The sequence below is a fragment of the Festucalex cinctus genome, chromosome 1 (genome assembly GCF_051991245.1).
Source record: "Festucalex cinctus isolate MCC-2025b chromosome 1, RoL_Fcin_1.0, whole genome shotgun sequence".
Lineage (NCBI taxonomy): Eukaryota > Metazoa > Chordata > Actinopteri > Syngnathiformes > Syngnathidae > Festucalex > Festucalex cinctus.
The window spans coordinates 1,072,072-1,099,352 of NC_135411.1; the positions used below are offsets into that span (position 1 = coordinate 1,072,072).

Sequence of the window (27,281 nt, forward strand, 5' to 3'; positions counted from 1 at the left end):
TTAGAAAAAACAAAACAAAAAAAAACAACTCCTCATTACCCCAAGACTCCTCCTCTCTCTCTCTCTCTCTCTCTCTCTCTCTCTCTCTCTCTCTCTCTCTCTCTCTCTCTTCCTTATGTCAATTGAACCCCACCGCCACCGTGCCCCCTCCTCATTACCCCACCCCCAAGACCCCTCCCACCTTCCTTCTAGCTGTCTTTTCACTAATATAAGGAGGCACATCAACTGTTACGGGCCAGAAACTTTTTTCTAGTTGGAGTTAAATCTACTAATAAATAGCCGTGAGCTTCTCTCGTGGCGTCTTCAAAACTTTCTAGAAAATATTTTTTCTTTGTAGGGAATATTTGATTAGCCAGTATACTAGCTTGTAATTTATCACGAGGATTTTTAAACAATACCATATAATTGGTGTTGAGGCTGATTGTTCTACTGTATTTGCCTTGATGGAAAATGTTTTGCGTCAACAATATAACACTCATATTTTTATGATGTCTATACTGTGTAAATATTTTTACCACCTTGGGATTGTCGGATGCCTGGAAGATAAGATCGTCCAGGATGACCAGATGGCTCTGATGGCTCGGAAACAGATTCTCATCATCAAACGACTCGGGCAAATCACGCACAAATTTAATCTTTTTATTCACTTTTGCAAGGTCATCATACAACGTTTGGTTAGATGAAAAAAAAAATACAATATTCTCAGGGGATCTTTGCATCACATGTTCACAATTTTCCAAAACACTTTTAACAAAATAGGTTTTACCACATCCGCTAGGCCCGGATATCAGACAAGAAAAAGGTACTTGCAATCTCGGATCAAAATCAACTTGGGTCATTTCCATTTTTTTTTTCCCCCTCCTCAAATAAAACACAGTATCGCTTTAATAACCGAATGGAAGAGTATAACCATCGGATAGCAGACGTCGTTTGTCGTACACCACTTTGAACTTTTTCATAAATGAGCTGTTTCTCAGATGAAAGCCCTTCTTATCACGTATAATGTTGAATTGGGGGGTGCTGATAACATCTAACCGCTCCCCCTCGGTACTAATGTATCCCTCCACCAAATCCTTGATGCTGTCAAAATTAATGCGTTGACATGCGTCAACATTTTGGGTGATACCTTTTACCTTCATTACAGTTTTCCCGCTATCCCTGGTTCTGTACGCGTAGCTCTTTGGTCCCGTTGAGACAAATTCTTGGATACTATCGCCACAAAGTTCATCCGTCAATTGTCCGAGTAAATCGCCTATAGGAAGCACGTCCTCACCCTCTTTTACCGAATAGATTAGACTGTCTGTATCTGTATATAACACTCTAGTTTGTAGCTTTTCCAGATACGCGTACATTAACATGCGCGCGTAAGCGGTGGTCATGCATGCTACAAAAATATTAGCTGACTTGGCAGAAGGTATTTGACAGTTTTGGTTGTAATTGTACTGTATCAGCGAGACTCGGTCATTGAGGAAATGGAAAAACTTAAAGGGACACTTTACTTATTGATCCATTTTTAGCAGCAAAAAGTTGCTACTTTTTCAATAATTAATTTGGTGACGTGATTATTTTTTTATGTACATTTAATAACTTTTAAACCGATGTTAAAATGAATCGAACGCCGGCATGTTTGTGACACGTGACTAAATAACCCGGATGTTTACGTCACTAGTGTGTAAACGCTACACGATGGAAGCGCTATGCAACGCAGCCGTGCATCTAGCGTCAAACCCGGAAGGATTAAACCTTATCGCTTCGAGCCAACACGACAAAATAACCCTACCGAAGGACAGTCTGCCTTGGATGTGAAAGTTGTGGCGCCAGATGGTCTTTTCGGGCACAAAATAAACTTTAATGAACGAGTGAATCAGGCGGTGGGTGAGTGGTGCTCGTGCGGGAGCTGCAGGAATGGACAATCCGCTAATGAATGTGTGCTGTCTGGAAATAAAAGAAATCGAGGATCGGTTCCTTGCGGACAATCTCAACTGCATCCTGGAACATGAGACATTCAACATGGCAATACTAAATAGACATTCTCAGGATAGCTTTGGTTGCGATGAAAGATGTGAAGAAGAAAAGTCTTGGAGGAGCCAATATCCAACAGGTAAAGTGACACACAGCACGAGCAATGCAAAACGTGTGGAACTGACAAACTATTTCAGGAAAGAAAGAAAAAAATAGTAAAATTATATGTATCGTCGTTACAGCGCCCAACCTCCCCTAGCTGTTTTTTTTTTCTTTTTTTGCGTAGCGTCCCGATGATGTAAACGAAAGCTTGCAAGAAGGTTGTGTATTAACCGTGTTTATTTATAGACAAAATGAAGTAAGGAAATGCGAGACGCCGCTACCTAGGCTGGTTATCAATGGTTGGGATCCGAACGAAATTAATAGAAATGCAAATGAAACTGGAATGCACCACAGGAAGAACAGCGGGACAGAACACAAATGTAGTACGTCGCATATGCCGATGATAATGACACTAATCCACATTCAATAAATTTTTTGTTAAAATAAGATTATGAACATGGTCAATTTGTGAACTATAAACAACTTACGAGCTAATAAAACATAACGTCCGCGCCTGCTTGTCCTTGCCGGGAGGTCGACAGCACTTAGCAAGCCATTTTCTACGCAAATAGTCTTTTTTTTTTTGGGATAACATACCAGTGTGCTCCTCGCAGGTTTTTCCTTGACGACACCTTGCAAAATTTTGCAATACAGTAAGGCATAAGTGACGTTTGTGTCTTCCTCGTCGTTCTGTCTGCGTGAACTACTGTTCGCCAAGCGAGTATACACACTTGTTACATCACCACTTGAGGGCGTTCCAACACGGAAGTACTTCTATGTTGAAAAAAGTTACATAAATCAATATTGGGGTGTATTCTTCAGCTCTTATGCATGTTTCGTAGCTAAACTAACTATTTACTGCCAATCAAGCCATACATGTAAAATTAAAGGTGCCTTCCTTTAACTTCGTACACCCCTGAAAATAATAGATTGAAAAAACGATCAGAATTATTAACAATTTCTGTTTTATTTAAATTGTCACGCTGTCCGCATTTGCCCCAGAGAGAGTTCATACATAATTTAGACACCTGTCTTTTTGCCGGATTAAATGCTATTTTAGCAGCTTCGAGTTGAATACCTTGATTTTTGTGATAGTCGCCGATATACTGTTGTTTATCCTCTTCACTGATGACGTGAGAGGGAAAGCCGGAAGCCTCTTGTTTTCCCTTGAGAAAAGTCCATATATCGTTTAAAAATGTCATTACTCGTCTTATCAAAATGCCATACTTCGTCAATTTGTGACACTGTGTACCCTAAATCGAGCGCTTTGATGAATTCGAAACTCACCCACACGCCCGACAGCGCACTTTGCTCATCGTTATGCTTACATTCGCTTTTTTGATTGTTTATTTCTGCGCAGGTGCGACACAGTGTAAACATCAATTTACCTTTAGTAGATTTATAGGGCAGTACCGGAAAGTACAGCCCTCTCGGTGGTTTGACTGTGGCTTTGATAAAACCAAAGTATTGCCTCGGATCTCCAAAATCTTTATAAATAATGCGAGGATGACCCAGAGGGTATGAGCAGGTGCTATTGACAAAAGGATACAAAGAAGTAACATCCACGTACAAAACGCGCTCGTTAGCCGTCGCTGCATAACGCAAAACAAAGGCGTTTGTTCTCCCCCCAAAAAGCCCGTCGCGTGCTACAAGAGGTTCAGGGAATTTTGAATTACGCAAGAACTCTCTTATCTCAGGATCAGAACGCTTCATTTCCTTCCATACGTGTTCGCGCCTAACAATAAGATGTACGTCGTGTTTGTAAATCAGATTGCGCATTTTCTTTTCGCATGCTTCTAATTTTTCTGCGAAAGGTTTCTTAGTCATCGGACAAATCTTGGCAGGGTCAAAACATTCAACACATCCGTGATAAAAACATCCCAGGTATTCAAATACCCAGGTCTTACCGTTTATATTTGCATAACCATCGACATAATATTGCCCGATCTTAACTTCGCCTCCGTTTAAAGCGTCTTATGTCTATATTTTGACTATGCATTACCCACATTAGATATTGGATCGAGTCGCGCGAGAATGTCTTAACCCGTTGATTATAATGATCTGACGGACTAATCGCTAGAGTTTTAGGATGTAGAAATTTAGTTCTGAAAACCTTCATACACGCCAATGCGATTGTTATAGCGTTAAAAGGGTCTACACCTGTACTATTTAAAAACTCCTCCCTAAATCGCTCACAGCCCATCTCTAAAATGTTTACATCGTTTTTACAATACATTAAAGATTCCTCCTCGGAATTAAAGACGCCTTTAGATGCTTTCTCGTACCATTTTAAAAATTCGGATCGTTGGGGGGTTGTCATGCGCTCCATGCCATAATATTTTGGGTCTGGATAAACGCCTACATAATCTAAATGCTTTAGGGAACTAAATGAGTGGGGGAAGTACCCCTTCATTTGATCCTCAAACCCCATAGAAGTAGGCATTTTATTAAGGGCCATACTGAGAAAAGCTATTGAATCGATATATCGCAGTTTGTAATGTACATCTGTAAAACAGATAATTTTGCTACCTTGCATAATAATTTCGGGGGTAATACCCAACTCGATCATTTTGTTGATTAAGATGTATGAATCAAAGGCTCTAGCATTATGAGCGATAAAGGTCGCGTTCTTAAAACGCGGGTTTCTAAAATAGTCAATAAATCGTTCAACGCAATCTGTCCCTCTCCAATGTTTTTCGAAAACTCCCGATTTTGTACAGACACGGTATGCTTTATGGTTTCCGTCCTGATCTATGTAAGTTTCAAAATCATAGTAGATTATTATTTTACACACGGGGGCCTGTTTTAAAGTCGGCATAAAGCATTCATGAGGATCGACTATCGCCTCGTCATTATCCGACAGGATCTCCTCACACACCACGCAGCGGGTTGGAGGACAAACATGTTTTGAGGAATTATCGTTTAATTTATGGTATATAGAAAATCCGCATTTAAGACATTTTTTGTACGTGTCGCAATTACTCTTACCCGTTTCCTTCGGCTTTTTATGTTTAACATAACAGTCGTTATTTAAACAAGTTTTATTGCAATCTTGGCAATAAATAAGTTTTATCGGCTGTTCTTTACATAATGAATTAAGACATATATTACAATGCCCCGCGCAGTAATGAGTATTCCAGTTTTCGTGCCCTTTGTAGCATTGTCTACAGAAATATGTATTTCCGATAAAACATTCGATTCGTTTTATTCCATAAAAATGCTCCCCCAACAAAATCACAAACAAAGCATCCTCTGATTTCGGATATTGAGTTTCAAAAAAAGACAATGGTTTACAGCTATCATTTCTATACAAGACTACAATCTTACGTTTAATAAATTATTCGAATTTATGTACGTCCGATAGACTAACGGCCGTTTCACATCGTAGACCGACGCTTTCGTGTAAAAAGACAGCCCTTTGATTTGCTTGATCCGTCGTTAATGTTTCATCCAATAAGTATGCTATCGCCAGAGCAAAACACACCTTGTTATCTTTATTGAACGTTACGTACATGTGTTTCTTCTTTTTTCTTAGAATTTCAGCGTTTGTAGATTGTAGCAGTTTTCGTTTAGACCCGCCTCGCATATTAGATGCAATTTGAAATATAATTTCTATATTATTATTCGTTAGGTTTTCGCCGTTAGATTGTACGAGTTTTTCTAGTAAATTATAAACCGCATTTACAACAATATCTGGATTATTTGTATGTTGTAAAAGACAATTTAGATTTCTATTATCACTTATAAGCTCCGTCTGAATGACGCCCCCTTCTGCAGTAGACCTAAGAACCTCATTGATTATCTCGTTCAAATTATCATCAATATTTAAATAGAAATCTGCAAAATCACGGGGTCCGTCGGGGGTGGGTGAATATAAACGTCTACGAAATTCTATATTGTTATATGGGGTCTTCTTCTTCTGACAGTACCCCCACCCCCCTCTTGAACGATATTGCCTACTGGATATTGTGATACAGATGGTAAAACGTGACTATTTGATGTCGTTTCATCATAAATTTGTAGCATTTCATGAGGAGGTATTGTTACTCGTTCAATAATTTCATTATCGTTACATAGTATCGTTTGTGTACTATTTTGTGTATATGGGGGCGGCGATAATGCTAATTCGTCCCCTAGGTTTAGCGCTTGAAGCATCAAATGATCGGTTACTCGTTCAACATTTTCATTATCGTTACATAGTATCGTTTGTATACTATTTTGTGTAAATGGGGGTGGCGATAATGCTAATTCATCCCCTAGGTTTAGCGTTTGAAGCATCAAATTATCATTAGAGTTTAAAATAGGACGATCGAGGAGGGATAGCATAGATTCTAGAGGGTCGGAAAATTTTTGAAAATGATCCATCTCACCCCTTATATTATCATTTAAATTCCCCTCACGATGTTGCGATCCGATGTTATAGTCTTCCATTTAAAAAAAAGGTTTACCGTTTAATATTTGAGGGGGTTTAAAACAGTATATTACACATATTCAAGAAGATCACATATAATGCGTTTAAGTTTCATCGTCTTAGCCTCGTAGACACCCCGTCTCCTTACGCGTCCGTTGTCACCGTAGAATGCAGGGCTGAATCTCCGACGTCTCCTTGACACCTCTCGGTAGCTGTCGCTGTCGGTCGCATGTTCGTAGAATGCTGGGCTGAATCTCCGTCGTCTCCTTGTCACCCCGCTGCTAGCGTCACTGTCGTCCGCATGGCGGGATTGTCTTCCCAGGTCGGTACTGCTGTCTGAAGATCTAGACCTCCTTCTGCTTCTACCTATATAGACACATTTATTTTATTTTTTTTAAAAAAGACTTTAATTTCAAAATCTATAAAATATCCCATTAATATTACCGTTGATGACCGAAGGGGAGAGTCTCCTTCCACGTTCGGTATCGCGGTCTAAAGATCTAGACCTCCTTCTCCTCCCCCACCTCCGTGTCGAATCTCTACCTACATATATACACATTTTTTTTTTTTTTTTAAAAGACTTATTTCAAAATCTATAAAATATCCCATTAATATTACCGTTGTTAAATGGGGGGTGGGGTCTCCTTTCGCGTTCGGTACTGCTATCCGAAGATCGGGGTCTTCTCCTCCTCCTCCTCCCCCTCCTCGGTTCGTGATCTGAATATAAAAGACTTTTTTTTTTAAATAAAAAAATAAAAAAATAAATAAAAGCCCTCACAGACATAAAATATACTATCGTTATAATATAATTTAAAAACAAACATTTAAGATACTCTAGTTTCACTTAACGCTTCATTTTTTTACAAAAAAAACCCACACATACACCCCCGTCCGCTCTATCAACGCAAAGCCTTTTGGGAGATGCAGTCTTCCGCCATCTCGCAACCCTATACCACTTGGGAGATGTAGTTCTATACCCCGCCACGTATTGTAGTATTAGTTTAAAGATTATAAAAATATATTATAAACTTTTCTTAACTATACATAAAGTTAAATCTTATATAATATTAACTTACCGCACGATGTATTACGTCGGATAACGCTTATCCTAGCCTGTCCGGCGATCAGGGATGGTACTGTTTGTTGAACTTCCGCATCGGAAACGTCTTCGATAGCAGGAATCTGTCGTTCTGGAGCCCGCTCACCCCCGGCCGTCGCGCCGTGTATCTTTTCTCGTTGATTTTCGGGTAGATTCACGCGGGGGTCGCTTATTAGGGGTGGGACAAAAAAACGATTCGACCGAACCATCGGTCGTCAAGGGGAGCTAAACGGCCGTATCGGTAGCAGACTTGTCAACCGATACAAAATCCGCCGGGAATCCTTCGATACATTGCTTGTAAAGCTGTGGACCAGATATCGCGTTGCTGTGAATCGGTTGCGAGTGAGGCTTTATGGTTTTCATAACAATAGCAAGAGTTCTGCACCGTGCTCTACTTGTTTTGTTTACATTTCAGTCGCATCACTATTCAAGCTACTTCCGTGTTTACAGAGAGCTAGCAAAGTGGCGCTCAGAGACGCTTCATTCCCCGGATGTTGTAAACATAATGCAAAGACGTTACGCACCTTGGGGAGGAGCCTACCGTCAACGCCGTGCTCGCGACACGGCGCGCGCGCGCACAACGAGTGACAACATGCAACAGTGGAGACAATTAGCAGAAGCCGGTGCCGTGCATCTCGGTATTTCCCATGGCTATCGAGTCCTCTCGGTGCACTTGTATGTCCCGGGCCGGCGTTGGTACTGCGCGCGAGCCAAAAAGAATAACTCCCGTGACGATCCAATGCATGGATTCAAACGACACAGGTATGCCCCACAGCCAACACACCAGCTAAGCTAAAAGCACACTGCAAGTATCTCATTTCTCAGTTTGTGGCTCCCTGTCAATGTACACAACTAGCATGAGGAGCAGGGAACTGAGAAGTGCCCGCAATTACGTCATCAAACTCAAAATGAATGACAGCCCAAAAAACAAAACAAACAGGAGTGATTCCGTGGTCATCATCGTGTCTCAGATTAAAAAAAAAAAAAAGATGTCATACATTAACCAAAAATGAATGTAATGGCAAAGAAAAACAAAAATTGTTAAAACAAAAATTGTTAATAAAAAGGGAAATGCACTTTTGGCAATATTTTTGGACATATTAAGTTCTTAAAATGTGTTTGATAGATTTATTGTTCCACAAGGTGGCTTCATATTTCTTTTGGCTGGACGGTAGGTTTATTTCATGTCTTAAATTTATGTTTCTGAAATACTTCACAATGTGGACATATTCTGTTTAATTGTGTTGGTGTCTTTTTAAAGGTAAAATATTTATATTTCAAATTGAATTATCAGCCTTTTGTTTTCCTGATCCTGATTTTGAATTAAAAAACAAAAACAAAAAACAATTATAACTGTCAATAACAACTAATAAATATTTAAACTGATACATTTTTCAGTCATATCGCCCAGCCCTTTGTTCCGGTCCATTTAAATAATTGATTCAATATATAAAAATATATAAGACATTGTTGTTGTTCTTTTTTTACACATTTGTAGATACTGTAAAAATTTGTGGTGTTTTAAGATTAATGTTTACAAGCAACAAATGTCACTATAAGTTTTGAATATTGAAATTAATCGTATCGAATCGAAAATTGTATCGGTCCCAAACTTAATCGAACCGTTCTGTTCTGAAAGATAATCGTTTTTCCATCAAATCGCAACTTGTGTATCGAGATACATATCGAATCGGCCTCATGTCAGAGATTCCCACCCCTATCGCTTATAGAGGCTTGAGGTTCATCCGGAATCGTCTTGGTATTGTCACGTGTGCTTTTCGTAAGCGTTTACACGGTTCAAACGAGAACCAATCCTTGAAGTAGCCCCCTCTAGTGGTCTTTCACCTGTATTCATATAGTGTATCGATTTAATGGTATTTTCGTAAATGGCCTCCGTCTCCCTTCGTAATATATCGTCTTAAAAAAAAAAAAAAAAAAAAAAAAAAAAAACTATATTAAAATATAGACATTATATATATATATATATATATATATATATATATATATATATATATATATAAAAATAAAAGAGAAGATGACTCTCACCAAGATCGTCAGGGCTATAGATATCACCCTCTTCAATAACTAAAATAGTTTTAGAAGACAGCGTTATATATTAGATTCTATAAAAAAATATATATAAAACTCATGCAGTCTATAAACTATATCGACAGTTGCTAAAGTTTCTATAAAATATATTTACAATTTATTATAATTCCCCAGATCTCCATCCTAATATTTTATAAAAATTAGAAGTTACCTTCAGCCATCCTACGATCAGAGATGAATCTTTAAGGGGTGTAAATGTCTAACTGTCTAAGGGTTGGAACTACCTCGAAAACATCCTAAAAGAGGCGGTATAGACATACGGTCGTAAATTATTTTAGGGGGTATACTTTTTTATTTTTTTTAAATAAGTTACTTTCTACCTATTTAATGAAATAGAAATCGATTAACGCTCCTATATCATCATCATCCACCGTTTCATTGATATCAAACATTGTTTAACAATACAAACCCTCATGACAATGTTTAATACACAATTATTTTTTGCAACACCTCATCTCTCACTCTTGTCTTCCTTCTGCCATCTGAAACCCCGTCCCTCTCACCGCCCCTCCTCCTCTCTCCCTTCCTCGTGTCAATTGAAGCCCCGCCCCCCTCATTCACGCACCCCACCGCAAGTTCACCCCCCTCACTCGAGCACATTTTCTCCAACTTTCACTCCAACGGGTTTAAAGAATGTCTCACTTGTAATGTCACAAAAGTTTCCATAATCATGTTCTCGAGTCTCTCTCTCTCCCTCCAGATCTCAAGGTACGAATGTGTTCACGTCAAATTCACTCTTACAAAAATCTCTGTATCGAAAAGCCCCTCCTACATATTTTTTTTCTTTTTTTTTAAAAAAAGAAAGAGTCGACCCTTCGTCATTCTTTTTCATTCATCTTATTCCAATATAAGTCTGTTATTGAGTCTGTGTATGTGCGCGCGCGCGCGTATGTTTTTTTAACATCTGGAAGGGGGAAAAAAAAAAAAAAAAAAAAAAAATCATCCGCATCACCCATACACACACGCATTCTTGTAAAGTCATAAAACAATCGTCACCCCCACCTATTTTTTGTTTTTCTATCGCTTTCGCTAACCATATGCGAACAAGGAGGAAAGTCATATCTCCTTTTAAAATATGACAAAGATCTCGCTTTTTGACCTTGACACCCCCCAATTCCTCTCTCTTGGGATGAATCATATCGGCCTACCACGACGCTTCTTACATTTTTATCAAAAGCGGTCCTATATAATCTCCGGGGGGGGGTCCTCCCCTAGAGGATTATCACGCTCGATTCATTTTTCATCGTGCTGCACAGGACATACATACAGCCAGACGGTCCCCCCTCCTCAGCCATTTCCTTCCCACCACCCCCCACCCTCCCCCCATCCACATGTTGCACAGGAACTCACTGGCACACAGGAGGCGCTTTCACACCAAAAAGCCCATGAACTTTGAGTTCATGGTAGAGTCAGTTCCGGGTCCGAAGAACTTGTGAGCGGCCCACGAGTTTGCGTTCACACAGCATGAAAGCGGGCAGGGTAGCTTATTCAAATGAGACTGACGTATGTCAGGGGGGAGGAAAAAAACAGTACTACCCCGCCTGTCCAGCAAGTGGTGGTACCGGTAAAACCGAATGACAAACAAGCAGGGTGACGTTGAAAAACGCGACCTTGGACCCTCCATCGCCATTTGTTGTGATACAAGGCGGCATGTTGGAGCATTATCATCTTTTTCTCTTCCTTGTCATGTTGCACAAAGTTGTGGTTGCAACTATTAGAACGTCAAGGGAGAGGTTGATGACAACCATTCGGACCTGCCGTACCTCAGCAAGACGAGAAATGGGTGGGCAGAACTCGCTCACACCTCGTGGAAAGACGGTCAAACCTGCAAACACGAAGACGCTTACTCCTGCAAGCGCGAAGACGTGCACTGGTAAGGCTTAAACACACAATTATACGGAATTTATTTCACATTGGTAACTTGTAACATAATGTGATTAAAGTGAAGCGTGTTTCCGCGGCGTCGGTCATCTTGCCGTGACGCGCACTTTCATGAACTCGGCAATCGCTGGAAACTGGTGTTACCAGCCTAAGTTATCGTGCAATTCACGGCAAAATAGGGCTTGATGGCGATTTTCTGTTCACGCTAAATGTACGCTTCGTAATTCATAATATCGTTGGAGCTGGATGTATTGTTAGTCTGTCCACGTGTTTGTTTTTGCTTTAAAAAAAAAAAAAAAAAAAAAAAAGTGTTGAAATGGCTTGCTTTCTTTGACAATGCACAAATGATAGGACAGACGTGCCGGGATTTAGGGAAAAGTTATTAATTTGGCAAGTGTTAGATTGCCACCTCAAGCTAGTGGTTTATTATAGGGCCACACATATAGGTGCATATTCCGCTATTTTAAGATATTCTGGTATCATGTCAATCACGAGGTTGTTGCACAAAAGTAATTAATGTAGAGATTAATTTAATAAATAAATTAATTTAATTTAATTTAATAGCATTCATTAATTTGTTGTGTTTCTGTTTCAGATTTGCCACTTCTACCGGTCTGGGTGTGTTCCGCGCAGGGTGTGGAAGAACATCAGAACCTCTGACTGGTGGGACGCTGTAGTTTCAACCTACGATGATGGCAAATGGATGAAAGACTTTCGTGTTTCCAAGGACACATTCGAGTACCTCTGTTACCGTCTTGGACCCGAGCTGGAGAAGAGTGACACCAACTATCGTCTTTGTGTTCCACTGCGAAAGAGAGTTGCTGTAGCTCTGTGGAAACTTGCCACCAATAATGAGTATAGGAGCATCTCACATTTGTTTGGCATCGGCATTTCTACAGTGTGCCATTGTGTGCATAACTTCTGCACTGCGGTCGAGAAGGTGCTTTTGGCAGAGGTCATACGGTTGCCCTGCAAAAACAAATTAGAAGACATGGCAGCACATTTTCAGACAAAATGGGGGCTGCCACAGTGTGTGGGTGCGATAGATGGATCCCACATTCCCATTATTCGACCAGAAGAGTACCACACTGAATACTTTAACCGCAAAGGCTGGCACTCCATCATCCTGCAGGCTGTGGTGGATGCAAATGGGCTCTTTTGGAATGTTTTTGTTGGTGCTGCTGGGAGCCTGCATGATGCTAGAGTGCTCCGCTTGTCTGGGCTATGGGATCTGGTGGACAGAGGTTTGCTACACCCTCAAGAAACAAAAACCATACATGGACACAACGTTGGGTATTACCTGCTCGGTGATGCTGCCTATCCACTTAAGAGCTGACTGCTGAAGCCGTTCAATGACAACGGCAGGCTGACCATGCAGCAGTTAATTTACAACAACAAGACAAGCAGAGCCCGAATCACCGTGGAACACGCATTTGGTAGATTAAAGGGCAGGTGGCGATGTTTGTTAAATCGCAATGACTGTCAACTGGACAAAGCAAAGTCTATGGTCATAACTTGTTGTGTTTTACACAATTTGTGTGAACAGAACGGGGATGATTTTTTGGGAGAATGGGAGGACAGTGCTATTGTCCCGCAGCAGCCTGATGGTACTGAGTCTGCAGTAGTGGAAACTGAGGGGGTGCATGCCCGTGCAGCAATTCTGAAGTTTTTAAATACATCATTGTAAAGGAATTGTGTGTTTGCATTACTGTTTTTTTTTTTTTAAATAAAAAATATTAAAAAGAATTCATTGAGCGTAAGTTTTTATTTGTGTGAAAAAAAAACCCAAAACTCTGATATGAAATCGAAAGTATTTATTACTTTGGCATTTTGCTCATTGTGTCAACAAATCTGTTTAAGGCTGCCAGGAAGCCCATTTGGAAGTCTCTGTCATGCCTATGGTTTTGCTCAATCAGCTCACGTGCCAGCTGTTGATCTTCCGTGCGTTCCCGCCGTCTGATTTCAAGGTCTTCCTTGCGTTCCTGCCGTCTGAGCTCAAGGTCCTCCTTGTGCAACCTCACTTCTTCGAGAAACATCGCTCTCGTGGCCTCCCCGTTCTTTTCGTCAAATTCGCGCAGGTAATCCAAAAACAGGTGGTCTCGGTCCCGTTTGCGCTTAGCTGTAGGGATGTAAATGTACAATGAGTGAGTGACAAAAAAACAAGGTGCAGGTGCCCTTAAATTATTTATTATAAATTATGTGAATATAGGTTTAACGTATAATTGGATTTGAACCATCGCAATAATAGAAGGGCTGGGTATAATACTAATGTCCTAAATCAATGTGACTTTGATTCACAAGAGCTAAATTCCAAATTGATTCCAATACTTTTGATTCAATTCAAAAGATTAATATACATCAACCATCATTTCTCAAATATGAAGGACCTGATCAAAAAGGCCACAATCATTAAATTCCAAATGAAATTATGCAGAGGCAGTATCTGCTGACATGATTTGAGTTGACTTTTGTTCATGGCTGTAATGTGACTATAATCATTAGCAAGCATAACAATTTGTTATTCAATAATTGTAACTGAGAAAAATGCCACGGAGGAGGCGGGCCGTCCATTTTGTGAAGGTAAGAAATTTGAAACTTTTTTTTACTGGACATTTACCTGGACGGGAGAGCAAGGCAGAAGACTCAGGAACAGCTCTGCTGATTCTGCTCGTAGGCCGCGAATGTTCACTTACTTCATCATTTGAAGCTGTATCAACATCATGTACATCCAATGAGTAACAGTAAATAATTTCGATGAGCTTCAAGTTACATGACTTTGAACTTACTGGAAGTTGACAGAGGGGCGCAGCTTCCGCTTGTGGATGGACCATCCTCGCTTATCCCTTCCAACGCCTCGACTGAAACTGTCTCAACAGAGTCATGAAATGAGTAAGGGCACAGTGCAATGATTCAGGTGAGGGTAAAACACGCCACTCACATATATCCTTCCATTTTTCATTGCCACAGAACAGAATATGCCACACTACATTGCCAAATATGGCGGCATGTACAAGCTTTTTTAGGCTGCAATACACACTGGCGTATCCAACGAAGTAAAATTAATAGTGAGTGGTGTGTTGCTTTATTAGTTTTATATGGAGCTTTTGAAGTTACATGAAATGAAATGAAACATACCAGGACTGCTCAGGGAGACATCAGAAGGTAATGAAGAGCTCAGAGAAGGTCCCGCTGTAAGTCAGAGTACATCACAACAAAAGGTCAGTTTACACCGTTAGACGACATACCTTTTATAGCAACGGATATTTCACCGTGACCGTCAACTCCCCTGCCAGCGAAATTCTCGCGCGATTCATGGCAAAGTAGCGCTGGTATCGAGGTGAAGGTCACGGCAAAATATCCATTTCGAGTCATTCTTCTTACGTTTCCGTTTCCCTAGAACTATATACGAGCTGTTAGGTGATGAGACTAACAAGTTAAAACTCTTTAGTCGCGTTGTATACAGAGCCTTGGCTTAAGGGGAAAAAAAAACAAACGAAGTGGTTGTTTTGCTTTTAACCGTGCATATCATGCCTGGTTTCCACACGTCCTTTGCACAAAGCTTTCCAATTTCGTCATCACTGAAAGCAGGGCAATTTCGGCATTAGCTGCCTACAATACTCTTCATTTACTAGGTTAATTGATTTAGGAATGATTTCACAACATTACATAGGTTCGGAGCTGGATGCGTGACTTTTCCAAGCTTAAGCCATGCTACGCTAACAGCTTAGTGCTAGCGCGGTGTAAAAGCAATGTTGCGACCGCGCAGCGACCTAAACGAATATATAAATACAAAGTGTTCATGAGGCAATTCTGTCTTACCTTGGTGTGTTAGCGTGTCTGTTGGTGACGAATCCTCGCCCACTGCCGTGTCCTCGCACATGGCTTCCAGCATTGCAATTGCAGAGTCCTTAGTTTTACCGGTTGTACACCCCATCCGGTGGCCGAGAATGACGTCCAGTCTTTCGTACCATTTATTAATTTTGCGGTCATTTCCGCTTCGGTTGTTGTGGTCCTTGAGTTTTTTATAGTCCTGTTTGAGTTTCTTGAGTTTTTCCCTTACCTGCTTTTGTGTGTGGAAAATACTAAGCTCTGCTAGCTTCGCGGTTATCAATTGATAGACTTTATCGTTTCTTGTGGCACTTTCAAAGTGTCGTTGGGTCTCATCGTCCCCGTAAATGCTCAGGAGAGCCTGCACTTCTTCGTCCGTCCACCTATCGTTTTTTTTAAATCCTTCCATTGCCAAAACGTTTGGGGGGAAAAATCTTCGCGCTCTATAGCAGTGAAAAGTAAAAAAGAAATGGCGGCTTTACCGCGAAAAACTCACCTATCCAAAACACACCTCCTCGTCCAGTCAACCAATCATGACACACTTCACAACACGCCCCCACCTTGTGTAGTTCAGGGTACACCCAAATACCCTCCTCAGGCCTAGGAACTTAGGTAGTACCGTTTCAACCCCCCCAGACCCGGAACTGGTTTTGTGTGTGAACGCAAACTTTGGACAAACTCCCCCGGAACATAGGGAAGTTCCTTCATAAGTTCCTGTGGTGTGAAAGGGCCTAATATTGAGTCTGTGTATGTGCGCGCGCGCGTATGTTTTTTAACATCTGGAAGAAAAAAAAAAAAAAAAAGCTCATCCGCATCACCCATACACACAAGCATTCTTCTAAAGTCATAAAACAATTGTCACCCCCACCTATTTTTTGTTTTTCTATCGCTTTCGCTAACCATATGCGAACAAGGAGGAAAGTCATATCTCCTTTTAAAATATGACAAAGATCTCGCTTTTTGACCTTGACACCCCCCAATTCCTCTCTCTTGGGATGAATCATATCGGCCTACCACGACGCTTCTTACATTTTTATCAAAAGCGGTCCTATATAATCTCCGGGGGGGGTCCTCCCCTAGAGGATTATCACGCTCGATTCATTTTTCATCGTGCTGCACAGGACATACATACAGCCAGACGGTCCCCCCTCCTCAGCCATTTCCTTCCCACCACCCCCTACCCTCCCCCCATCCACATGTTGCACAGGAACTCACTGGCACACAGGCACACACCTCTTCATCTCTTTGAAATCCTAACCCTAACCCTAATTTTTATCGTTCCCTTTCATCCTACGTCATCCAAAAAGTCTTTGATCGTGACCTATTGACCTCCGATCCATCATTTTTATCGTTCCCTTTCATCCTACGTCATAACAGGCCTTTGATCGTGACCTCTTGACCTCCAATCGATCATTTTTATCGTATGTTTTTTAACATCTGGAACATCCTACGTCATCAAAGGACATCAAAGGACATCATAGCGAATAAGGCCATAAATCAAAATTTTGATCGCGACGGACTAAAAAGGCATTGCTTCTCTCTCTAATTAGTTAATAGGAAGTGACCCGGAAATGGCCTAAAATGAACAGGAAGTGACCCAGAAGGGTCGTCAAATCAACAGGAAGTGACACGATTTCAACGGAAAGTGACCTGAAATCAACAGGAAGTACCCGGAAGTGACCTGAAATCAACAGGAACTGACTTGTTTTCAACAGGAAGTGACCCAATTTGAACAGGAAGTTACCCAGAAATGGCCTAAAATCAATAGGAAGTAACCCAGAAGTGGCATCAAATGAACAGGAAGTGACACGATTTCAACAGAAAGTGACCTGATTTCAATAGGAAGTGACCCGGAAGTGACCTGAAATCAACAGGAACTGACTTGTTTTCAACAGGAAGTGACCCAATTTGAACAGGGAGTTACCCAGAAATGGCCTAAAATCAATAGGAAGTGACCCAGAAGTGGCATCAAATGAACAGGAAGTGACACGATTTCAACAGAAAGTGACCTGATTTCAATAGGAAGTGACCCGGAAATGGCCTAAAATGAACAGGAAGTGACCCAGAAGTTGCGTCAAATCAACAGGAAGTGACATGATTTCAACAGAAAGTGACCTGATTTCAATAGGAAGTGACCCGGAAGTGACCTGAAATCAACAGGAACTGACTTGTTTTCAACAGGAAGTGACCCAATTTGAACAGGAAGTTACCCAGAAATGGCCTAAAATCGATAGGAAGTGACCTGAGTTCAACAGGAAGTGACCCGAAAATTGCCTAAAATCAACAGGAAGTGACCCAAAAGTGGCATCAAATGAACAGGAAGTGACACGATTTCAACAGAAAGTGACCTGATTTCAATAGGAAGTGACCCGGAAGTGACCTGAAATCAACAGGAACTGACTTGTTTTCAACAGGAAGTGACCCAATTTGAACAGGGAGTTACCCAGAAATGGCCTAAAATCAACAGGAAGTGACCCAGAAGTGGCATCAAATGAACAGGAAGTGACACGATTTCAACAGGAAGTGACCTGATTTCTATAGGAAGTGACCCGGAAATGGCCTAAAATGAACAGGAAGTGACCCAGAAGTGGCGTCAAATCAACAGGAAGGGACACGATTTCAACAGAAAGTGACCTGATTTTAATAGGAAGTGACCTATCAATAGGAAGTATCCCAATTTCAACAGGAAGTGACCTGATTTCAACAGAAAGTGAACCTTACTCCAGTCCTCAATCTTTCCTCCATTGCTGATTCAATTTGTCACTCCTTACACCATTTAGCATGTTCAGGTCATTCCAGGTCATTGTATAGCATTCCAGGTCATTCAATATCATTCAATATTATTCATAATCATTCCACAGGTTTTTATTCACCCTTCCTGCATTCACCCGCAATTTCTCCAGAAATTGCATTTTCTAATATAACTTAGTTTTCATTTAATTGGGAATCTTCTGAACCATTTGTTTTTGTGGCAGATTTCAGTTGTTTTTAAATTTTGGGGAAAAATATTTCCTGTAGGAAATTAGAGCGATATGGTATTTACTTACTTAAGTTTCCATTTCACTTTTTTAGATGACACAACAGAGTCAAGATTGGCTTTTGTATTTTAGATTTTTTTTTCCAGTAATATCGACACAGCCCAACACCCCCCCCCTTTATTATTGTTATTATTATTATTTTTTTTAACTGAAATGAAGAGCTGCTGCTTGGAAGCTCCACCCCTGCATCCTCGTCACTCTCACCCTTGTCTTCATCTTCACTCTTTAAAGGGGCGAAGGTCGGTGGCAACTTGGTGACATCATCCTCAACCGCCTCCTCTTTGACACGAACGGGCTTTTCCTCCTCTTCGATGTAAGGATGTTCTTCCTCCTCTTTAACATGAGGAGGCTTCATGTCCTGTTGGTCAGGACGAAGATATTTCTCACCGACGTCTGCAGGACACAAGAAGACAAAACACATATTTGGTTTGGTTAAGTCAAATTTCAAGTAGGGCTGAACGATTATGGAAAATAATCTAATTGCGATTTTTTTTCACCCCAAAAAAATGCGATCGCGATATCATGCGATATCTGCGATTATTTTTTTCAAGGTCCATTTAAGTATTTTTTTTCCCCAAAAAAAAAGTTAATTATAATGAACAATATCTATTATATATTACAGGATCGTAAGATAAAGGCAAATTAAGCCTTTTAATATCAGTTTATTTCACCTAGTTACACTTTACCACTCAACATTCCCAGCTTTTCATGTGGCATGAAACATACATGTAAACACTATTTATAAATAAATACAGTATACATATTAAAAATAAATAAATAAAAATCTTGCCGATCTTCAGTCAGTAAACTCACACATCCTAAAGTGTAGACAAAATAAAGTTATACCTGCTTATAGGACATTACATCTCTGATTTGATTTCAATTTCTGTAGCAATCCTTGTGTTGTGGTGAGGCGGGTTGGGTTGTGTCCCATGGTCCGTGAAGGTAACACAGGACTTGTTATGGCAAGCTAACCGCGTTTGGAGCTGTTGTGCTCTGGCGTGGTTGCGCCCGACATGCAAGTTGTCATTAAAGAGTTGTTTTTGTTCGCCACTTGCCCCAGTAAGTTCACCAACGCTACAATACATGTACACTAAACGATGAGTAATGATGACCAATAGGGGTGTTAAAAAAAATCGATTCGGCGATATATCGCGATACTACATCGCGCGATTCTCGAATCGATTCAATAATCGGCAGAATTGTTTTTTTTTATTTATTTATTTTTTTTTTTTTTTAGGATTTACACCTTGAGCATGGAAGAATGTTATATGAACGGAACATTAAGCCTTAATATTTTATTTTAATGCTGTTCAAACATGAAACAGATTACAACCTCTATAAGACTGAAATTTCAGATAAATAAATAATACATTTTCATATAAATCTTACACTCTACAAGCTTACTGATTAGTATTTTCTAAATTTGAATGAAAAAAAATCGCAACAATCGACTTATAAATTCGTATCGGGATTAATCGGTATCGAATCGAATCGTGACCTGTGAATCGTGATACGAATCGAATCGTCAGGTACTAGGCAATTCACACCCCTAGTAGCTACATTATGCTAACGGAATGTGAACGGTACTACTGAATGGCGATAACATTCACGGCCATATCACACTAAGTAGTGAATGGGTCTATATGTTTTTCACAATCGTCAATTTCCATAAATGACAGCCCACCTTTCGGCTCATGCACAATGACGCTAGCCTGGGGGCGACATACACTAATAATGACTAGAATCAGGTTGACGTCCGTCGAGCGGGGTGACTACAATATGTAACTGCATATTAACATCGGAATGAGGTCCAATTGACTGACGTAATTTGCACATCGTTTTGGAGTATAGCACAGGACTGGACTTCGACCGACTAAAGCAATATGATCTGCACGTCCCGTGGACATCAATTGTTTAGTGGGGATCGAGAGTCTCATTCCGTGAAGTGGCCAGCTTTGTATAACATTAGAAAAACTTCTTACCTCTGAAAACATCGTTTCATTGGATATGAAGAGCCCAGTCTTCAGTATTGAGGTCGTGCACGTACGAGTGCGCGCAGCGTGTACGAGCGTGCAGTTTGTTTTCGGCCACAGGTGGCAGTAGAGATTTGAAATTTTAAATCTTACATTGAGCTGCTTTAATAATATTTAATATTAGGGCTGCACGAAATTGGAAAAACATGCGATATACTCGCTGAACATAGCGATATCGATATTATTGCGATATTGAACATTTACCTAAAGAAATTACATTTTTATTACCTAATGAAAGAAAAACATTTTTCATGGGGCAAAATAAGCAACCTTCATGTAATCTTAGTTCATTAATTGGAATTATGACTTGATAATTTTCAACTATTGAATAGCGATGCACATTTTAGTTAGCATCTGACTGGTCAAATTCATATAAAAAGCATGACATTCCATATAAAACTTATTGCGTGCCTTTGCGATATGATTATTGCAAGGGCCAATACCGCGATATCGATATTTTTTCGAGATATTGTGCAGCCCTATTTAATATTACAATTTACAATAAAAATACCCCCCAAAAAATTCTCCTATAGATAGATATGAATTAGGAGAGTACCGGCACTTATTTTTTAAAACACTGGCAGTAATCATAACAAAACAATGTGATTGTATTATTTAAAAAAAAATATGTGGGAAACGGGTATGTATACAGACAAAAAAAAAATCATTTAGTATTATACCACCGTTTTAATACAACAGCATCGTGGACCAAAGTGTTCTTCAACTCACATACATCTTGTCAGAGACATTGGTATGACTGTCTGATGATTGTAAAACCGTCCTCTGAAATAAAGTTGAATTGAATTACTGTGTACAGTAATGAGGACTGCAGTGATTTTTTTTTTTAACGCTATATAGTAGTGCTACGCAAGGAAGAGTAATAAGTGTACAAACCTGCTGCGTGTAGCACAATTCGAGGCTGCTCGCAAACGTCGTCCAGCGGTTGAAAATGTTGCTCGTTCTCTTCTTTGACTCCAAAGAGTTCCTCCTCGTCCTTTGGTGTCGTTCTCGCAGACATTTTGGCACAATAATGCCAACAAAGTCACACTTGGTCTCTTCCTGACCACGTGTTATGTGCTTCTCTTTGTTAGCGGCGAGCGAGCTAAGCTAAGCTAAGCTAAACTAAAACTAAGCTAACCGAGACGAGTTTATACACACGCCGACATTTAATAAATGGTGTCGCAGACCTTCAAAATGGTGATGGGAGTCCTGTGTGTTCAGTTCAATACCGAATCAGAAAGAATGATTTAGCAGAGGATGTCTGATTCAACGCGATGTGGCCGCCCGCCAGTGCAGTGAGCACGTAAAGAAACGAACGTAGACGTGCGGCGGAAGTCAGGGGCAGGACACGCCCCCGCTGCGTTACGATTGGCTGCAGGAAATTGTCCGGAGGCTTCAGAGAAAGCATTGTCATCAAGTCATCGGCAGATGTCGCCATTTTTGCTGCAGTTCGAAAGTCTCATTCCCTTTTTCAATGTTTTGTTCCCGATATAATCGTAAAGTTTAAATGCCCGTTTAAATTGGACTTATTCAAAAGAGCTGAAGTTTATTGTGGTGAATGTCTAGTTTAAAAATTTGCCATCAAAGTTGAACAAGCATTTTGAAGTAAACTGAATGTTTATTATCAGGGATGAGTTTAATTTGTTGTAATAGCTTATAATGTACCGGCCCGAGCTATGAATAAATGTTTGATAGCGTATCTGATATAAAGTAAAGAAAAAAGAAAAGTAAAGAAAGTAGTATACTTCCCAATTAATTGTAAATTGACAGATTTTTTTTCCACTTTGTACAGCCATTACTTTTTTAGTTTATTATATTGAACATAAATATTCGTGTTTAACACATTATTAACACACATTATTCTTGGGCCTTTAAATTGATATTAACACAGAATTTTTAAAAAGGTAATAAACTGAAATGATAATCATCTTACTAGAAAAATACGAGATGCAAAATGCATTAGGGCATCATAAGTCCCACGGTAACAGGTTGTATTATTTACAGTTTCGGTTCGGCCCGTCTGTGTTCCGTTCGGTCGCTTTCACACAGCACTTTTTTTTTTTTTGGTACCCCTTCATGGGTTGCTAATCCAATATGGCGGCGTCCATGGTTATCTCGTCATATCCTTCCAGCGACGCTGTAGCCAATCATATTGCAGCGGGGCGGGTACAGCCTCAGAACAGCTACCAGCTAGCATGCTACATCACACCAAAATCCGGAAAGGGTGGGGGGGGGTGCCTTTTGGCGGGGCGTTTGCAATTTATGCAATGGACTTTGGAACTGTTTTTGTTCACCAAGGGACGTCGCTATTGCGTCTTCTAATCCAACGCAAGATTTGTGACATCAAACGAACGTCGGAATTCCAACTGGCTGGAAATCGTTTTGGTCATGACTGAATTGTGCGTTTTGTTTCAAACGGGATCTTGGTTTAAACGCAATATTCGATGTTAGCATAGCACGACTTTAGTTTTGTAAAACTCGTAGGCAGGGAAATCCCGCTCAAAATAAAGGTGGGACGTCATCTTGTCCGTTTCATTTGACATCCAGTGTGGTGGTGTTGAGAGAGCGTGAATGAAGAGATGAGGTGCATACTTTGAGAATAAAGTAGGTAAATATAAGTAGGTAAGTATAAAAAGCAAAAAAAATATATATATATATAAGATGTAGGGAAGTGAATAAGTAAATATAACTATAAATAAAATAACACCATAAAACACTGAAATGATGCGAAGTTTCATGCTGAGTCAAGACCAAAGAATAAAGATGTCTGGCAAAAATGATCCGAAATGTTATCCATATCGTACAGCCCTAAATCCAAAAAGCAAATGAAGGCAACTGCTAGCTAATCTCAGATAGAAGGGGCTGGGTCACAGTCATTCCGCCGCTTTTGCAGTTGTCACAATGCCACTGTTCAACCTGAACAACATTAGATTTAGGTTGATGAAGTGTGCTCCCCCAAAAAAGGTAATGCCCCCCCTGCACTCTCTTTCTGGTGACAGGTCTGGCTCTTTAGTTAAGAAAATGAAATGAAAATGCGAGTAAGCTGTCCTGGCTCAAACCTTCAAAAAACAAAAAAAAAACTAAAACTGATCACCGTCAGATTCTCAGGTGGATGTGCAGGCTGATACAGCACGGACGTCATAAATTAACTGGGCTGCTCATGCTGTAGTGAAAAGTGAAGCTGGCGGCGGCCATCTTGTGTTGCCAAACCTACAGTAAGTTGACTTTTCAGCAGCATTTTTTCCACGTTATTTTCTTCCTCTACAGCGAAAATACCACTGTGACGTACGGTTCGACCATTAAGTATAAAATAACTGTGGGAAATGGGCGGCACGGTAGTCGAGTGGTTAGCACGTCCGCTTCCCAGTTCTGAGGTCTCCGGTTCGAGTCCAAGCTCGGACCTTCCTGGGTGGAGTTTGCATGTTCTCCCCGTGCCCGCGTGGGTCTTCTCCGGGTACTCCGGTCTCCTCCCACATTCCAAAGACATGCATGGCAGGTTAATTGGGCGCTCCGAATTGTCCCTAGGTGTGCGTGAGTGTGGATGGTTGTTCGTCTCTGTGTGCCCTGCGATTGGTTGGCAACCAGTCCAGGGTGTCCCCTGCCTACTGCCCAGAGCCAGCTGAGATAGGCGCCAGCAGCCCCCGTGACCCTTGTGAGGAATAAGCGGTCAAGAAAATGGATGGATGGATGGATAACTGTGGGAAATGCTCTAAATGTAAATATTTTGTGGTTGGTCTAATAATTTGAGTAGGGGTCGTGTTTGTGTTTGGTCTAATAAGTTGTGCACGCTCTGGGAGGGGGGGCACTACCAGAAATCCTGCCTAGGGTGCCAAGTTGCTTAGGAACGCCACTGGTCACGACCCACAGCTCGAGACCATAAGTGAGGGTCGGAACGTAGGTCGACTGGTAAATCGAGAGCTTCTCCTTTTGGCTCAGCTCTTTCGTCACCACGACGGACCAATACAGAGTCCGCATTACTGCAGACGCTGCACCGATCCACCTGTCGATCTCCCGTTCCATCATGCCCTTACTCGTGAACAAGACCCCAAGATACTTGAACTCCTCCACTTGGGGGAGGATCTCATCCCCGACCCGGAGAGGACACGCCACCCTTTTCCGATTGAGGACCATGGTCTCGGATTTGGAGGTGCGGATCCTCATCCCAACCGCTTCACACTCGGCTGCGAACCGCTCCAGTGAGAGTTGGAGATCCCGGCCTGAAGAAGCCAACAGCACCACATCATCTGCAAAGAGTGTCACGCCGCCACCAGAGTGGCGGGTCATGCTTTTATTTCACAGTCAGGTTCCTGTTTTATTTTGAAGTCATTAACCACCCTCTCACCTCAGGTCACTTGCCCTTCCTCCTGCACAGTAATCACCGGTCCACGCCCATGATTGTTTCCACCTGCTCCCAATCAACCCGGACATAAAAGCCACCTGCATTCTCCCCTCCGTTGCCGAAGTGTCACATCTCAGTGCATGGAAGCGTCCTCACAGTCCTTGTTCCACAGTCCTTGTTCGATGTCTTGCCTTGCTTTGTCTTGCGCCCTTAGTTTGCCCCTTGTTTTCCTCCCTAGCGGAGCGCCTTTAGTTGTCCCTGTTTTTGAGTGCCCTTGTTTATTCTCCAGTTTGGAGCTCTTTTTGTTCTGCCTTTTTTCCCTCCTTGAGAGGTGTTTTTTGGTTCATTGGATTAAAGCTGCAGCCTTGTTGGCCAACTTACACTCTGCGTCTGAGTCCTACCTCCTCGCATCGTGTCAGTACACTTCGGCCAGCATGGACCCAGCGGAGAAGTTGGAGGCTGCACTTCGACGACAGGCCGCCCGCCTGTCGCAGACAGAGGAGCTCCAGCAGGCGATGGTCACCCGGATGGGAGAGCTCGCTGGACAGGTGCAGGAGCTAATGAGCCACCTGCGACACTCCACGCCGGCCATCACGAAACCAGAGACCGCAGAACCACCGATCCCAACTCCAGCCTTGACCGGGGCGGGGTTGAGACTGGCTCCCCCGGAGCGATACTCGGGAGACCAAGGACAATGTCAGGCATTCCTGACCGAATGCGACTTACATTTTGAACTTTCGCCACAGGCTTTTCCCACCGACCGTTCCCGTGTGGCCTTCATGATTTCCCATCTGACTGGACGAGCCAGAGACTGGGCCACCACGGAATGGGCACGGCACTCCCCGACTTGCTCAACCGCAGCCGGGTTTAGCAGGGCACTTCGCCTCGTGTTCGATCCAACCAACATGGATCGGGAAAAGACTCGAGAGCTTAGCAACCTCAGACAAGGCCGAGAATCGGTGAATGATTACGCAATCCGATTCCGAACTCTAGCGGCCAAGAGTGGCTGGAATGACACAGCCCTTTTTGACCACTTTTTAAAGGGGCTTTCCACAGCCATGCAAGAACTCTTATTGCCAGTGGACTTACCTGGCGATTTGGACTCATTGATCTCGTTGGCCATCCGCACAGATCATCGACGGCGAGATCTTTTGCAGACCAGCGGACATCAACGGGGACACGGCTCCGGATTCTTCCGGCACCCAGAAGCAAGAGGCCCTCCGCGAGGTGCCCTTCCCCAGTCGCCCACCGCGGGAAGGCCCAGCGAGAGTGACGAGAAGCCGATGCAGCTGGACCGCGCCCGATTGTCTCACCACGAACGCCAGCGACGTCGTCAAGAGGGGCGATGCTACTACTGTGGAGAACAAGGCCATCTGGTGGTAGCTTGTCCCACCAAGAGAGGCTCTCCGGTGGGTACCGCGACTCACAAGCAAGGCAAAAACCGAAAACTCACGCAAGTCAAGATTTCCTGCAATGCCATTCCCACAGACCTACTAGCTCTCATTGACTCCGGAGCGGACGAGAGCCTCATGGATTGGGGTCTGGTGGAAAAATTGCAGGCAGGCACGGAGCCACTTTCCACCCATATGAGGGCCAGGGCGCTCAATGGGAAAGACTTATTCCTCATCACACATGTCACAGAGCCTCTTGAGATCCATATTGGACAGCACCGAGAACTTCTTCGCTTCCATGTCTTCCGTTCCCCATCACACACACTGGTCCTGGGTCATCCCTGGTTGCAGTTGCACAACCCCCGCATCGACTGGCGATCGGGGCGAGTCCTGGACTGGGGAGATGATTGTGAACACCATGGGGTGGAGCGGCCAGCGGCAGAGGCACCTCCCGCTGCCATCCGACAGGTGTCTCTCGTGAATGACCAGGATTACCCGGACCTGAACACCGTTCCCACCTGCTATCATCCTCTCAGGGAGGTGTTCAGCAAGACCAAGGCCATGTCACTTCCCCCACATCGATCCTATGACTGTGCGATCGAGTTGATTCCTGGATCTACCATCCCCAAGGGGAGATTGTACTCTGTTTCGGGTCCCGAACGCAAGGCCCTAAACGAGTACATAGACACTTCCTTGAAAGCCGGACTTATTCGGCCCTCGTCATCGCCAGCTGGAGCCGGTTTTTTCTTTGTGGGCAAGAAGGATGGCTCATTACGCCCTTGCATTGACTACAGTCCCCTGAATGAAATCACAGTCAAGAATCGTTATCCTCTGCCCTTGATGTCCTCAGTATTCGACCAGCTCCAGCAAGCCAAGATATTCACCAAACTGGATCTCCGCAACGCCTATCATCTCGTCCGTATTCGTGCAGGGGATGAGTGGAAAACTGGCTTCAATACTCCCCGAGGCCACTATGAATACTTAGTCATGCCATTTGGACTCACGAATGCGCCAGCTGTTTTCCAGGCCATGATCAATGACGTGCTCAAGGACTTCATCGACCAGTTCGTATATGTTTATTTGGA

At 42.2% G+C, this 27,281-nt stretch overlaps 2 protein-coding genes across 3 annotated transcripts; both read right to left on the reverse strand.

Annotated features, from left to right (window-relative positions):
- Positions 1-631: 631 nt before the first annotated feature.
- LOC144012234 (uncharacterized) lies at positions 632-21,765 on the reverse strand. Of its 2 annotated transcripts, none has more exons than XM_077511720.1 (5): positions 21,361-21,765; positions 18,635-18,823; positions 7,094-7,192; positions 6,920-7,018; positions 632-6,841 (listed from the first exon to the last, which is right to left on the reverse strand). In XM_077511720.1, exons 1-5 carry the CDS (start codon positions 21,482-21,484, stop codon positions 6,546-6,548), a joined length of 807 nt encoding a protein of 268 aa, XP_077367846.1. In that variant the 5' UTR covers positions 21,485-21,765; the 3' UTR covers positions 632-6,545. The 2 variants fall into 2 exon arrangements, with proteins under 2 accessions (XP_077367846.1, XP_077367847.1); XM_077511721.1 differs by having other exon boundaries at positions 7,094-7,206.
- Positions 13,382-16,200, reverse strand: LOC144003433 (uncharacterized). The gene is made up of 5 exons (XM_077499679.1): positions 15,384-16,200; positions 14,700-14,753; positions 14,351-14,428; positions 14,182-14,271; positions 13,382-13,683 (listed from the first exon to the last, which is right to left on the reverse strand). Exons 1-5 carry the CDS (start codon positions 15,799-15,801, stop codon positions 13,382-13,384), a joined length of 942 nt encoding a protein of 313 aa, XP_077355805.1. The 5' UTR covers positions 15,802-16,200.
- Positions 21,766-27,281: the final 5,516 nt, after the last annotated feature.